The following is a 13,358-nucleotide window of genomic DNA, read 5'->3' as shown; positions in this document are numbered from 1 at the left end:
TTTTTCCTACTTCTCTAATGGGTCTAGGTCAGGTGAGGATGTTTTGGCAACACTTCCCTGCTTCAGCTAACAAAGCTGGAGATGATTTTCCTATGGATTGGGAACATTGTCTGAGTCTCCTGTGGGGGCTCTCCTGGACCCCTGCCCTGGAGCCCACACAGCTGCACCTTCATGAATTGAGAGAAGCCCTTCACGTAAGTATCGTGTCGAGAGCGCTCCATGGGGTAGAGAGATGGTAGAGCAGGAGACACTCACCTTGTTCAGTTGACCTGGGTTCGATCCCAAGCACCGTATTTGTTCCCCTGACCAGCACCAGGAATGGTCCCTGAGCAGAGAAGCAGGGATAAGCCCTGAGCACTGCTGGGTGTGGCCCTAAGCAACCCAAGAAACCCAACACTCTTGGAATAGGATGAAGCCTCCCTGCTCCTGATTTAAGAATATTCCAGAAATGAGGACATTTACTAAAGAGGCAAAGAGAGTCCCTTCATCTGATCTAAGGAAGCAGAAGACAGCTGAAAAGTAACTTGGCAAAGTTCCACTTTAAATGTAACCTCTAACCCCGACACAGGCGTTCTAATAACACCAAACATTAGCCACGCAGCACAAATGCTGGCCAACTTTGACCGTGAGTGTGAAAGGTCAGATTGTAGCTGAATCTCACAGACAATGTTCATGAGAAACGGACTCGTTCCTGACGTTCCATTTGCTCTCAATGGAATGAACATCTCCGCATGCAACAGTTATGTGTACCGAGGTCGAGAACTCAACATGACGAATGATCTGGCACCTGAGTTGCGCAGGAGGAAGAGAGCGGCATGGAATGCCTTCAAGAGCGTCGAAGAAATAGCTAAGAGGACGAAGAAGCTTCGGCCTTGGGCACCTCTCTTCGACTCCACCATTCTTCCTGCCTCAACATATGCCTCAGAGACCTGGGCCCTATGAAAATAGGATGAGAACGCTATTCGGGTCACCCAAAGAGGAATCGAAAGAGCTATGCTCAGAGTATCACGCTTCACTCAAGTGAGAGAAGGAATCTGGAGTTCCAACCTCCTTCGACGCTTGAGAATCAGGGACGCTGTCTCGTTCGCCAAAGGCATCAAAAATCAGATGGGCCGGACACATAATGTGACTTGAAGACGACCGCTGGACTAGAGCCATTACCGACTGGATTCCACGGGATGTCAAAAGAACGCGTGGCCGCCCATCTACGAGATGGTCAGTCTTCTTCGTCAAGACCCTGAATGAACGGTTTGAGGCTCTTCGTGTTCCTGGAGCAAGCAGATGCCATTGGGCTTCAGTGGCACAAGACAGGGATGAACGGAGATGTTACTGGCGCCCGCTCGAGCAAATCAATGAGTAACAGGATGTCAAGTGACCAGTGCTTTGGTGTGTCACCCTAGATATTAAAACCATGTCCTTGAAACTATGAATTCTCTAAAATACAAATGTTGTGGCATTCAAAAGCTGTCAGTCTCTCCGCTAAAGGGAAACAGGGAAGAGCTGGGTTCCCTCAGGAATCTGCATCTTTTCGAGCTCTACCAGCAACTTTTTCCTACTGCATGTTAAGAGTCAGCAAGAATGAACAACTCCTATTCCCAGGCAAAACTGGAACTGAGGTTTCAATTACTACATTCATCTTCAAGCTACTTTTCCCTTGGTCTGTAAATAAAACAGGCACCCCCTTGCTCCCTTGTAACACCAAGGGAAGGAAAGAACGGAGGGCATAACTTTTCCCTCCTGCCTGATTCCTCTACTTTCTAATAATGCTTGTGACAATTCTGTTAACATATTTCCACTGCTGAATCACAGAATGACCTAACTTTGCAGGAATGAAAGGGTGGAGGAGAGAAAGGGAGGAGACGAACTGGCAGCCTTAAGACAGATTTTGCTTATTAGCCCACTGGATTTTAAATTGTCTTCCCTTGGTTGCCAACATTTTAAAAATTAGGTTTCAAATAAAAATACAAGTTTCTCAGGACTGGAGCAATGCAACAGGTAGGTTGTCTGCCTCGCACACGGTTCACCCAGGTTCAGTCCTTGGCATCTTGTATGGTCCCCCAAGCACCACCAGGAATAATTCCTGATTGCAGAGCCAGGAGAAACCCCTGAGCAGTGCCAGGTGAGGCCCCAAAACAAACAAATAAACAAAAATGTAGATTTCTACTTCATCCTGAAAAATCAAGGGTTTAAGATGCTTGCTTTGATAGAGTAGATCCTGGTATAACCCCAGGCACCAGAGGTCCCCCAAGCAGAGCTGAAAGTAGCTCCTCACAGCTGCATGACCCAAACACACCTCCCCTGCTTCTCCCACACACAAGGACAGGAGAACTGCCAGGACCACACTCATTTCTGCCTAATACTTAGGTCAGAGTTAACTCATCCATCAGATAAGCTTTCCGTAGCTCAGCCCAACTCTGCTCAATAACTTCAATCATTTATATTACTTGCTTTGTTCCCTGAAGTCTTTGAATTTGTGAAGCCAGTCTTAAGCTATTCCTTCATCCTAAGATGGAGAAAACAAAGGCCCTAGGACACGAAGCTAACCTGCCCCAGGCTGCAAGTCAGAGGCAAAGATGAAGAAAACTCTTTCTTGCTAATAGTTCACACTGTTTCTACAAAAAAAAAAAAAACAGGCTTTCTTAAATTTTTTCCACTTGTGACCTCTTGTCACCCAAGAAATGCAACAGGAGTAAATACAGCCAGAAATACCTTGTATTCATTACACGGTTGATTTTGAATTAATTTTTGATCATCAGTTATTCAGAAACCTTTTACTGTTGCCAAAATTTTTTTGGCTTCCACATTGTCATACAACCCCATGTTTAAGAACAAGACGCTCAAGAACCAAAACACTCAACAGCATTTCTCCCACCAATTACTTGCATTTCATAAAAGGGATCTATAACCTGTTCTCTATTTAACATTCCTTTTATCCATCTAGTATTTTATTTCTTTATAAACTCATTCTTTCCTTTAAATATCATCTCTAACCCCAAAGAAATAATGAGCCAGGAATCAGACAAAATTGAAATACCAATTTCTATATAGTCCAACAATCACAGGACCAGAAAAAGTAACTGAGCCCAACACCTGGTCACACAGGGGACACGGGGCCCCAAGAAGCAAGATGTGAGGCCACAGAGCTTCCAGTCTTCAATCTTCTGCCTCAGTGCTCCTTCCTCTCCACCCTGAAGCTTTTGTGCAGTCACTGAGGCTGCGGGGGACCACGGACCAGACTACTACATGTGGGAAGAGAAAAAAAACCAAAGTACAGAAGTCCCTCCTGTCTCAGACACGACCAATCTTGATTCTGCCAAGAATGAGGGCCGAGAATGCCTTCTGAACAGTCATCACACAGAGCTGGATTTGCACAGGAAGACAGGCTTTCTTTAGAACGGTATTTGGCGGGGAGCTGAATGTCGCAGGACTTGGTGGTCTTTGGAACACTGGCTGTTACATAAAGCCCCACACGAGAGAAGCTGCTGTAACATCATAGCACCTTGGCTTCAACTTCAACAGAAATAAAAGGGCAATGGTAAAAGCTTTAATGATAGACTGCATGTGTTTTTATAGGCAACCAATTAGCAGATTAATGAACCATTTAACTCTGTTTACTTAAAACCAATATTCAAGAAAGATGAACCCGAAATGCGTCCTCTTATACTGACCAACATAACTAAGTACAAATGAAGTCAATGGTGAACCCCACCAGCATGCTGCGTTGTATGTCAATAAAAGAAGCCCGCCCCCGCCCCAGCCACCCCTGGCAAACATAGATAAATGATTGTGCACTGCGTGATGATACCATTAGGTGAGAACTTTGGTTCATGCAGTTGGCTGCCACAGAAGTTGCACTCAAAACCCGCAGCCCCGGCACCCAAAGTCAGTCGGTGGTGGTAGCTTGTGGTGTCAGCCGTGTTCCTTCCACAACACCAGGTGAATACTGTGGTCAGGCATGCTGGTGGCAAAGACCAATCCCGTGTCATTGTGCCCATCCAGTCCGTTCAGCCAGGATGCTTCGCCTGCCAGGAAGCTGGAGCCTCTCTTTGATTTCCTGTACTCTGGCAGAGGCCAGCGACTAATCAGGCTCTCTGTCCGCAAGTCCATGATGTACAGGTAGCGGTTGTCAAACAGCAGGGCAAAGACATCTCCAAAGCCAAGCAAGGCCAAGTTTGCTATCTCAGGAGTCTTGATGACCCTACAAGGATGAGCGTTAGGAAACATGAATCAGACATTTGCTTCTGTGAGGCCGGAGCAGTAGTACAGCGAGGAAGGCACTTGCCTTGCACACAGTCAACCTGGCAACACATAAGGTCTCCTGAGCCCCACCAGGAGCGATCCCTATGCATAGAGCAGGAGAAAGCCCTGAGCATCACTGGTTATGGCCCAAGAAACCAAGAAGGAGGGAGGGAAAGGGGAAAGGGGGAGAGGGGAAGAGGGAGGGAGAAAGAGGGGGGAAGAGAGAGAGATTTGTTTATGCTACTGTGATTTTCTCTGGAGAAATTTAATGTCAAGGAGGCAAAATACAAAGACAATGAGTCTATTTAAAGGGTAAGCAATACTTCACAATGATGTAACATCACAGGCATTTAAGGGCAAAGGTGAAGTTAGATGAACACTGATAAAAGTCTAAATGGCTGGAAAGGCTCTTACTGATTATCTCACTGACATCCTCTTTTCTATGAGCTGAAAGCTAAAATCCAACCAGAGCAAGAGTGAACACTCTGGGTCGGGATTGATAGTAGCCAGTTAGAGCCAGACGTAGGCAAGGCTCTACGTTTAAGCACCAGGTGGAAAGGTGCACTGATCAGTTCCTCAGGACTGGCCTGGGGAACCTATGCAGGCTAAAAGATGGAAGTCACAGTGTCAAGTGCAACTCTTTCATTCTGGTGGCAAACACACTGGCCCCTCTCTAAACAAATGGCAGAGGCTGAAAATATTACAAGTTTCCCCAATAATTCCAAAACATTAATGAAAGAGTCACATGAAGCTGCTAGTGAATCCTGGGGAGGTTGGGAGGACAGGCTTAAGTTTCTCAGGCTGGCTGTTACCAAAACATCAACAAACACAAAAAACGTGGGGGCCCTAGCTAAAAGCACAAAGAAAACAAAAATATCCTTCATTTCTGTTGTCTACATACTTAGGAAGGAAGGCAAAAGGCTGGCGGAAAAAAGCTAATATCTTCGTTGGAGTCACTGGAAAAAGAGTTATAAAACCAAGGATATACAAAATCTGCTGGTTGGCTCCTGGGAGAGTTGAGTCTAGTTTATGCTTTAGTAAGGCTAAAACTACCAACTGATGTACTATCAATGTGTCCAAGAGGTCCAGAGAACTGGGCACAATCTGGAAACCAGGACAAACAAGAAACAGTACAAAGAATATGAGCTGTGAGGGAAAGAAAAACAACCAGCAGGGACAGGAGAACCTGTTCAGAACTGGTACTTGACCATCTTTTCAATAGTGAAGATGAGGGAAAGGCCGGCATCATGAAGTCTCCAGAAGAGAACTCTAGAGCTCTGGAGGAGAGTCAAAGGGAAAGAGCTGCAGAGAAGCAATTGCCAGTCCAGGTCAGGGAGGGGACGACTGAGAGCCACCTGGTCCTCACACTCAACCTGGCCAAAAGCAAACTTACTAAACCGAATCCGTTTGCTTACTCGTTCAACCAATCGCTCAAGCTAGGAAACATGGCAACCAGCCAATCCTTCTCCTCCCGCAAACTAAAAATCCAAACTTCAAGATCTACTGACTTGACCTTCTACCTGTTTCTCTGATTTATTCCCTATCTGAACTGACATGACTCTAATTAAAGACATCTCCTGTCTGCACTACTGCGAACGATTTTTCAGTAATATCCCCGCATCTACTCCTGGCCCCCTTCCATTAGCTCTACATTCAAATCTGATCTTATCAGGGCTTGAGCGATAGCATGGTATCTGCCTTGCACGCGGCTGCCCCGGGATCAATCCTCAGTGCCCCGATATGATCCCCCAAGTCCTGCTAGGAGTGATTCCTGAATGCAGAGCAAGAAGGATGTCCTGAGCACTGCCAGTGGTGGGGGCCAGAAACAAACAAAATTTGATCTTGCTATCCAGTCACTTAAATATTTTAACCCTTTGTTGGCTCTCCAGTGCACTCTTATCTCAGCTATGCACCAGCTCTTGTCAGTCTCAGGGCCTAGGAAGAGAACAGCCTTTGAATCTATGAAGACCTTCACTGCCCAAATCACCCAGCACTTACTGACCACAAGCTACTCAGAGCAGCTCAGTCCAAAGCTTTTCCTCAAAGCCCTTTCCCTGAACCAAACCAGACAGGCTTTCTACCCCATACTATGCTGCTCTTTTCACAGTCATTAACAATGTCTGGGGCTGGGAGGGCAGAGCTACAAGCACTGCTAGGCTCGAGTGATGGAAACAGCCTCCAGGCCTCTGGCACTGCTGAGGAAGTCCCCTAAATGGTGGTTACTGGTTTCCACGTATTTGTGTGCATGCGTGCATGTGTGCGTGCGCGCGCGCGCGTGTGTGTGTATGTGTGTGTGTGTAAGAGAGAGAGAGAGAGAAACACAGAGAGAGACAGAGAAAGAAGTACAACAAGTTTATTAGGAAATAAAGGGAAGTGAAAAGAGAGGCAAGGTAAAAAAAACGTGCTCAAGAGAACACAAGCTTCTCCAAAGTGGAGAGAATCGGTACACATCACAGAGCTAAAGTAGGAAAGTCCACATCTCAAGAGGCAAGATGTGGTGGCATGTGCTTGGGCAAAACGTAGCTGCCAGCAGCACATGGGTGAGGGCAGTACATGTGTGACGAATTTGTTAAATATTTCTGCTGGTTATCACAATGTCTAACAACAAGTAGGTGCTTGATAAATACCCGACAAAATATAAAGCACCAGTGCCATGAACACAGGCAAATAAAACTTCGGACAAGAGATTCAAAGGAAACCAAGAAAAAACAGCAAAAAGTCTAGTAAGTCCCGTATCGTTCATGCAAAGAAAAAAAGAATCAGAAACAGAAAGTTGTGTGGCTTGGAGATAAGGGTTAAACTTGATGAGGACACCAAACACTAAAACACAATGTACTATGGAACAGAATACAGGTCCTGACAGGCCTCTGGCCCTTTTTTTTACCTTGCTCCCTACAGCTGTAAACAGAGTGCCTGCTCTGCAATCTGGGCATCCACCCTAGGTCACACTGCCTGCTGTTCCCAGTTAACCTCGCTGACTTGATTGTATCACATCTTAGACCTACAGAGCAACAACATGTTGCCATTTGCGCTTGGCTTCTTTTCAATGACTTCAAAGCTTAAGATCCCCTACCTGGTCCTAGTAACTGAGGATACAGGAAATCTTCAAAAAAGATCGGTTTATTTGTCTTTGGGAGGGAAAAAATGCAGAAGATAAAATAGTCCTTTGCCAGAGAAAAATAGGAAAATGGTTCTTCCTACCAACAAATACTCTTGCAGGTTTATTAACGCATCCAAATACCAAACACTGTAAACAGAGTTTTCATCTGGGATGCTGGGACCCTGTCTGTCATTCTGAGTAAGAATGCCAGAAAGAAGGGCTGGAGAAAAAGTTCAATGAGTAAGGCACAAGCCTTGCCATGGATGATTCAGGCTGAATCCCCAGCACCCCATATGGTCCCCCAAGCTTGGCAGGAATGATTCCTGAGCACAGCTGGATGTGGGAGGTGAGGGAGGGAGGGAGGGAGGGAGGCAGGGAGGGAGGGAGGGAGGGAGGGAAATCAAGCTAAACCTATGGAGACTGAAAGCACTAGAAATACTGATACCTCTATTCCACCTTGTCTTTACACCCCTCATCTTAACTCAAAACAATACTAAACCAAAAAAGACATGATTTTCCCATGTTGATTATCTAAATTTTTACCTATCAAGTTCTTTCAACAGTTCCTTCTCTACAGCTTGCTGGTACCTTGAGCTTATGCCTGCTGAATGATCCAGTCATGGATAAAGGACGGATGGATTGATGCATGCATTTATGAATGCAACTAGTGTGGGTTCTGGGAAGCTGAACAAGACCCTTTCCCCTTTCATGACTTCATTTCAGCAGCTATGTAAAATGAAGCATTTAGGGCCAGGGATGTGGCTCAGTGAAATAAAGTACATGATTTGCATGCATGAGGCCTGGGTTCAATCACTGGCACCAAAGAGACTGACAGAAGAGCTTAGACTAGAGTTTTCTAGGTGTGTTCTGATACTTTCACTTAAAGTATAATCATCCATCATTTCAAGAAATGATTCTGACAGCTCAGAAGGAACACAAAAATGCATTGTAAATTTACAATTTACAATACATTTGTAAGAAACAGGACCATCAAAGCCCAATGATCCAGATCAGATCCCACACAAGTTGCCCTCATACAGTCATGCATAAAAACAGTGATAAGAACGTTCAATTCTCTGTACTATGCAAGACAGCATTTCCAAAACCATGCCATGGGACACTGATTCTGTTCACGTTAACAGGTGTTCCTTTAAAAAAGGTTAGAAAAAACCTAAGGGGGGGAAAAAAAACTAAGAAAATTATTAAATCCAAACAGGTTTTCCCAAGGAGGGCCATCTCAGAGCTATTAGGAAGAAACATCTGCCAGGACCTGTGCTAGGTGTAAGGCATAACATTTAATATTTAACTTTACAAGGGAGAAAAATTAAAGCATAGAGAAGAAACTCGTAAAATTGTATGGGCTGCCTGGGGCTGAAGAGCTAGTACAGCAGGTAACTTGCCTTGCACGTGGCTGACCTGGATTTGATCCCCAAGATCTCATATGGTCCCCCAAGAGTAACTCCCAGGAGTAATTCCCCAGTGCAGGACTGGCAATTAACCCCTAACTTTGCTGGATGTGCCTGCCATACTCCCACCTCCACCCAAAAGGAAAATTATACAGGATGGAAAGACAGCACAGGGAGTAGGGCACTTGTACATGCAACCAACCCAGGTTCAATCCCTGGAACTAAACCATATGGTTCCCTGAACACTGACAGCTGTGATCTCTGAGCATAGAGCTGGGAGTAAGTCCTCTAAGGACTGCGAGGTGTGACCCAAAACCCCCGAAAAGAAGAGACTCACAAAATTTTGCAACTCATAAATGAGAGCACAGGGACTGAAACCAAGGGTTCCCACCACAGTATGTTCTCTTAATCATATGACAGTGGCTCCACCAGCCTTGGACATGCTAACAGACACTCTTAGCCACCAAGACATCTATGGCATGTGCACAATGAATCATAAAATTATTTGCCCCTGGACTTTCTCTTTTCAATTAATTCTGAGAGGAAGCCTACACATTAATTTTTCTCAAAGTACCAATCTTTCTACTGTCAACAGAAAGCCACTCAATTCATCAACAAAGAATTCCAGCTGACAAAAAAATACACATAGAACACCAAGGATATGTGAACAGTCTTTCCATCTAAGGCCCTAACTGTCCAGAAAATCTAGTTAAATCCTAAAAGGAAAGGTGACTCAGTAAGGGATAAGAACCCAGATCTACCATTATTAACTTCTACATTTACTACCTCTGAAATGGTTTTCCTGTGATATCTGCAGCATATATAATTCTGTTTATAAGTGATGTCATAAGCATTTCTGAAAGCAAATTACCTGCTGGTTTATCCACATACTTAGTCTTGTCTATTAAACAACAACAGACTTAAAAGGTCAACTGCTCAAGGAAAAAGTACCTGAGAATATCATAACTGGCAAAGTCCCATTGGTAGAGACCCAGTGCTGAACTACAGACGATGTATTTGCCGTCAAAATGAAGTCTTGGTTGCAGGCAGATACTCCGATCCTCAGAGACGGACAGTGTCTTCAAGCACTTACAGTTGATTTCTCTCCCAATTGGCCAAATCTAGCGTGAACAAAAAATTAGGAAAGCTGACAGATCACATCACTATAGAAAAGCTTGTTCTTACACGACCTGGTTTACTTTTGCTGAAGTCCCATACAAACTGATGGCAAATGGAAAGACCCTTTACAGAAGCACTGGTGCAAGTTCTGATTCTTTCTGTCATGAAATCTTGAGTAAACTACTGACCCTCTAAAAACCTCAGTTACCATCTCATCCAAGGAGCCCCAGAAGAGGGCAGCTGTGCCCACCACTGCCTCAACAGAGCCCCAGCAGCTGAAAACCTCCAGAACCCAATCACCGCCATGCTGATGGCCAATCTTCACACACTCAGGAGGACACTCACGCATGAGAATGAATCTGCTGAAAAAAACAGGTATGTGGGATTTGTGACCGATATCTCAAGCTCTCACGAAGTTGGGAATGGGTAACTTCCCCACATCTCCCTGTTCTTCTGAGAGTCTGGCAGAAACTGCTTCTGACACCATATAAGCTCATTAACAGTCATGACCCAGAAACTCACAAATCTCGAAACAGAGCCACAAGCTGCAGAGATGCCTCCAGACCACAAAGTCACCATCCAGTTGAAAATTTAACTCCACTCTATTTAAAATTTGAGAATTTCTGGACTGTGTGGCGACAAATTCTCTAAGACACTGATGTACCAAGAGTAGCACACCATATTTGATGGTGTGTGAAGTAAAAGGCAACCAATCTTGGTTAAAAAAAAAAAAATATATATATATACATATGTATATGTATATATATAAAAGAACACAAGGCTCAACCTGTAACAAAACGTTAGTAATCTTTTTGATAATTTTTAGCATTTTATTCATAACAAGCAATACAAAATAATTGTAAAAGCCTTTGGGGCAGGCTTGGGTGGTGGTGGGAAAATATGGAATAATGGTGTTGGGAAGGTGTGATAGTGGTGGGATTGGTATTAGAATTTAGAATGCAATAAATTGTGAACAATTTTATACAAATTAAAAATAAATAAGTGAGTAAAAGCTAGGTTATTGATGACAACAATGTCAACACAGGAAATGGTTCAAGGTGAGAAAGTGGGAGCTGGAGTGATAGCTTAGCAGGTAGGGCATTTGCCTTGCACGCGGCCGACCCGGGTTCAATTACTAGCATCCCATATGGTCTCCCAAGCACCACCAGGAATAATTCCTGAGTGCATGAGCCAGGAGTAACCCCGTGCATTACCAGGTGTGACTCCAAAAAAAAAAAAAACCCTATAAAAAAAAGCTGAGAATGTGGCTAAGTGGTAGAATGCACACCTCAAATGTGGGAGGAGAGGAGAAGGAAAGAAAAAGGAGAGAGAGAGAGAGAGAGAGAGAGAGAGAAGAGAAGAGAGAAGGGGGGGAAGGGGAGGAGGGGAAGCAAGGGAGAGAAAGGGGTGGATACAAGCATGTGGGTAAGAGGTGCTAGGGGAGGGCTCAGTGGCGAAAGTGACTGCATGAGCCTGTGAGTCTGATTCTTGGTGCCACCACATGCACCACAGATGGCCCTGGCCCTGGAAGCACTGTTGTCCAAGATCCCTGGCATACTACGTGATTTCTGGGCACACTGAAGAGAACTGGGCACCATCAGCACCACAGCTCCAGGATGAGACTCTGCTCAACACCCTGGCCGAGTGTGTGAGCACTGAAACTTGATGTGCAGTGTCGCCCCCCCCCCGCCCCCCCAACATAACAATGCAACTTCATATGGCAGCACAACCAAGCCTGTGCTCAATCCCTGGTCATCAAAACTTTGACAGAAGAGAGGGAACGGGGCCTAGGGGAGAACGTAAGCAACAGAATTCTGTAAATTTAGTGAAAGTTCACATTAAAATATTTTTTTTTTTTGTCTAAAAGGGGCAGTTTGGGGAGGGCAAGGGGGGTGGGGTGTTCTCATGCTTTTGCCAAAGGAAGACTGAGCCCAGCTACTCTAGGCCAGATGGAGAGTGCAGGGGCCAGGCAGGGGGATTCAGATGAGATGCCTCTGGGCTCGCAGGAAGGTGCTCCTTTTTTCACTGGGCACTTTCTTTCTACCACCAGGCCCCCACTACCGGTGCACAGGACCCCTGCCCATGTGAACTGTTCTGGTGGTGTGTGGGCTCAGATCCTTCCTGCCCTGCCTTCTGAATCTGCATCTTTGCTGGTCTTTAGCCTCCATATTCCCTGCGCAAAGTTGAATCTACAAAAGGAAAGCGCGGTCAGAAGGCACGCAGGCAGGTGATAAAAGCCACAGGCATTGACTCCTGCTATGAATGGGCTTGACGCTGAAACCAACGCTGCAGACCAACCCGGGCCTCCAGTCACATTAGACCACAAAACAGTCTCACCCACTTGCAGACACATCAAAGTAACTTCTGGTTCAATCTAAAATTTGAGGCTTTGCTACTACACTGATACCTCGAATTTGAATCTTTGGTGTCTGAGTAAGGCAGGTTGGCATTCTTGAGGTGTCCACTCTGTATGTCACACTGCTCTCCAGTCTTCTATGGAAACCCAATGCCTGAACCACCAAACCAAACACTGGGAAAGTCTCTCCCCCCTCCCTTCCCTCCCTCCCTCCCTCCCTCCCTCCCTCCCTCTCTCTCTCTCTCTCTGACCCAGGAAGGCCAATGGGGATATAGGGCTGTGTTCAGAGTCTGGCCTCAGAATGGCGCTGGGAAAAGACCTGTTTCTCTGGTTGCCTGCGAGAGTCTCATCTGCTGTCACCCAGAGAGGGACAATGCAGACAGCCATGGTGCTCAACTTGAAGATATTCCAGATTTTGTCCTGCTGACAGTACTACCACAACAGGCAGAGTTACCACTATGTAAATATGTAAATATCGCCCCCCAACTACCCTCCGGCAGGCCTAGTACAGAATCCTCTGGATTAAGGACAGTGGGGGACACTTGTTCTGCTCCCTAAATCTCACGTTCCTGGTGATCCTCTGCCCGCATGTTAACTAAGCTCAGTGCTTGATTAGCAATTTAACTCTAGGCAAAGGTAAGCTTTCTTCGAAAATGGAGAAAGACTGCAGTTCCTTCACCCAGGAAATGTGCGCAGTTTCGTGGGCAGTCCCTGCCTGGGTCAGCAGGACTGTCAGCAGCTATCCTAATGGACAGACAGAGCTCCCACTGTCAGCAGAGGCACTAGGCACCGTGAAGACTTGTCTGATGTCCATTAGGTGTGCGTTGCTAAGGTTGGTCACATGTCATAATTTCTTACTGTCTTTTTTCTTAAAAAACATTTCTATTTGGGGCTGGAGAGGCAGTACAATGAGTAAGGCGCTTGCCTTGCACTCAGCTGAGCCAAGTTAGATCTCCGGCATCCCATATGGGCCCCCTAGCACCTCCAAGAGTGATTCCTGAGTACAAAGCCATGTGTAAACCCTGAGCACTGCCAGGTGTGGCCAAAAAAACAAAACAAAACCAAAAAGAGAAAAGATTTCTATTTACAGTAAATAGTTAATGAGTAATACACATATGTGTGTATATATACAGATAAA

The 13,358-nt window shown here is 45.4% G+C and overlaps 1 protein-coding gene across 2 annotated transcripts in view; it reads right to left on the bottom strand.

Annotated features, from left to right (window-relative positions):
* Nucleotides 1-3,025: 3,025 nt before the first annotated feature.
* Nucleotides 3,026-13,358, bottom strand: part of FBXW2 (F-box and WD repeat domain containing 2) — a 30,002-nt gene continuing 19,669 nt past the window's right edge. For both annotated transcript variants that reach the window (XM_056138656.1, XM_056138657.1), the window contains 2 exons: nt 9,697-9,866; nt 3,026-4,198 (listed from right to left, as the gene is read on the bottom strand). In XM_056138656.1, the coding sequence (XP_055994631.1) occupies nt 3,910-4,198; nt 9,697-9,866 (459 nt within the window). In that variant the 3' untranslated portion in view covers nt 3,026-3,909. The remainder of the gene's footprint in view (nt 4,199-9,696; nt 9,867-13,358) is intronic.

The sequence above is a fragment of the Sorex fumeus genome, unplaced genomic scaffold (assembly GCF_029834395.1).
Source record: "Sorex fumeus unplaced genomic scaffold, SorFum_2.1 ptg000129l, whole genome shotgun sequence".
NCBI lineage: Eukaryota > Metazoa > Chordata > Mammalia > Eulipotyphla > Soricidae > Sorex > Sorex fumeus.
This window is presented reverse-complemented; position numbering and strand designations above follow the sequence as displayed.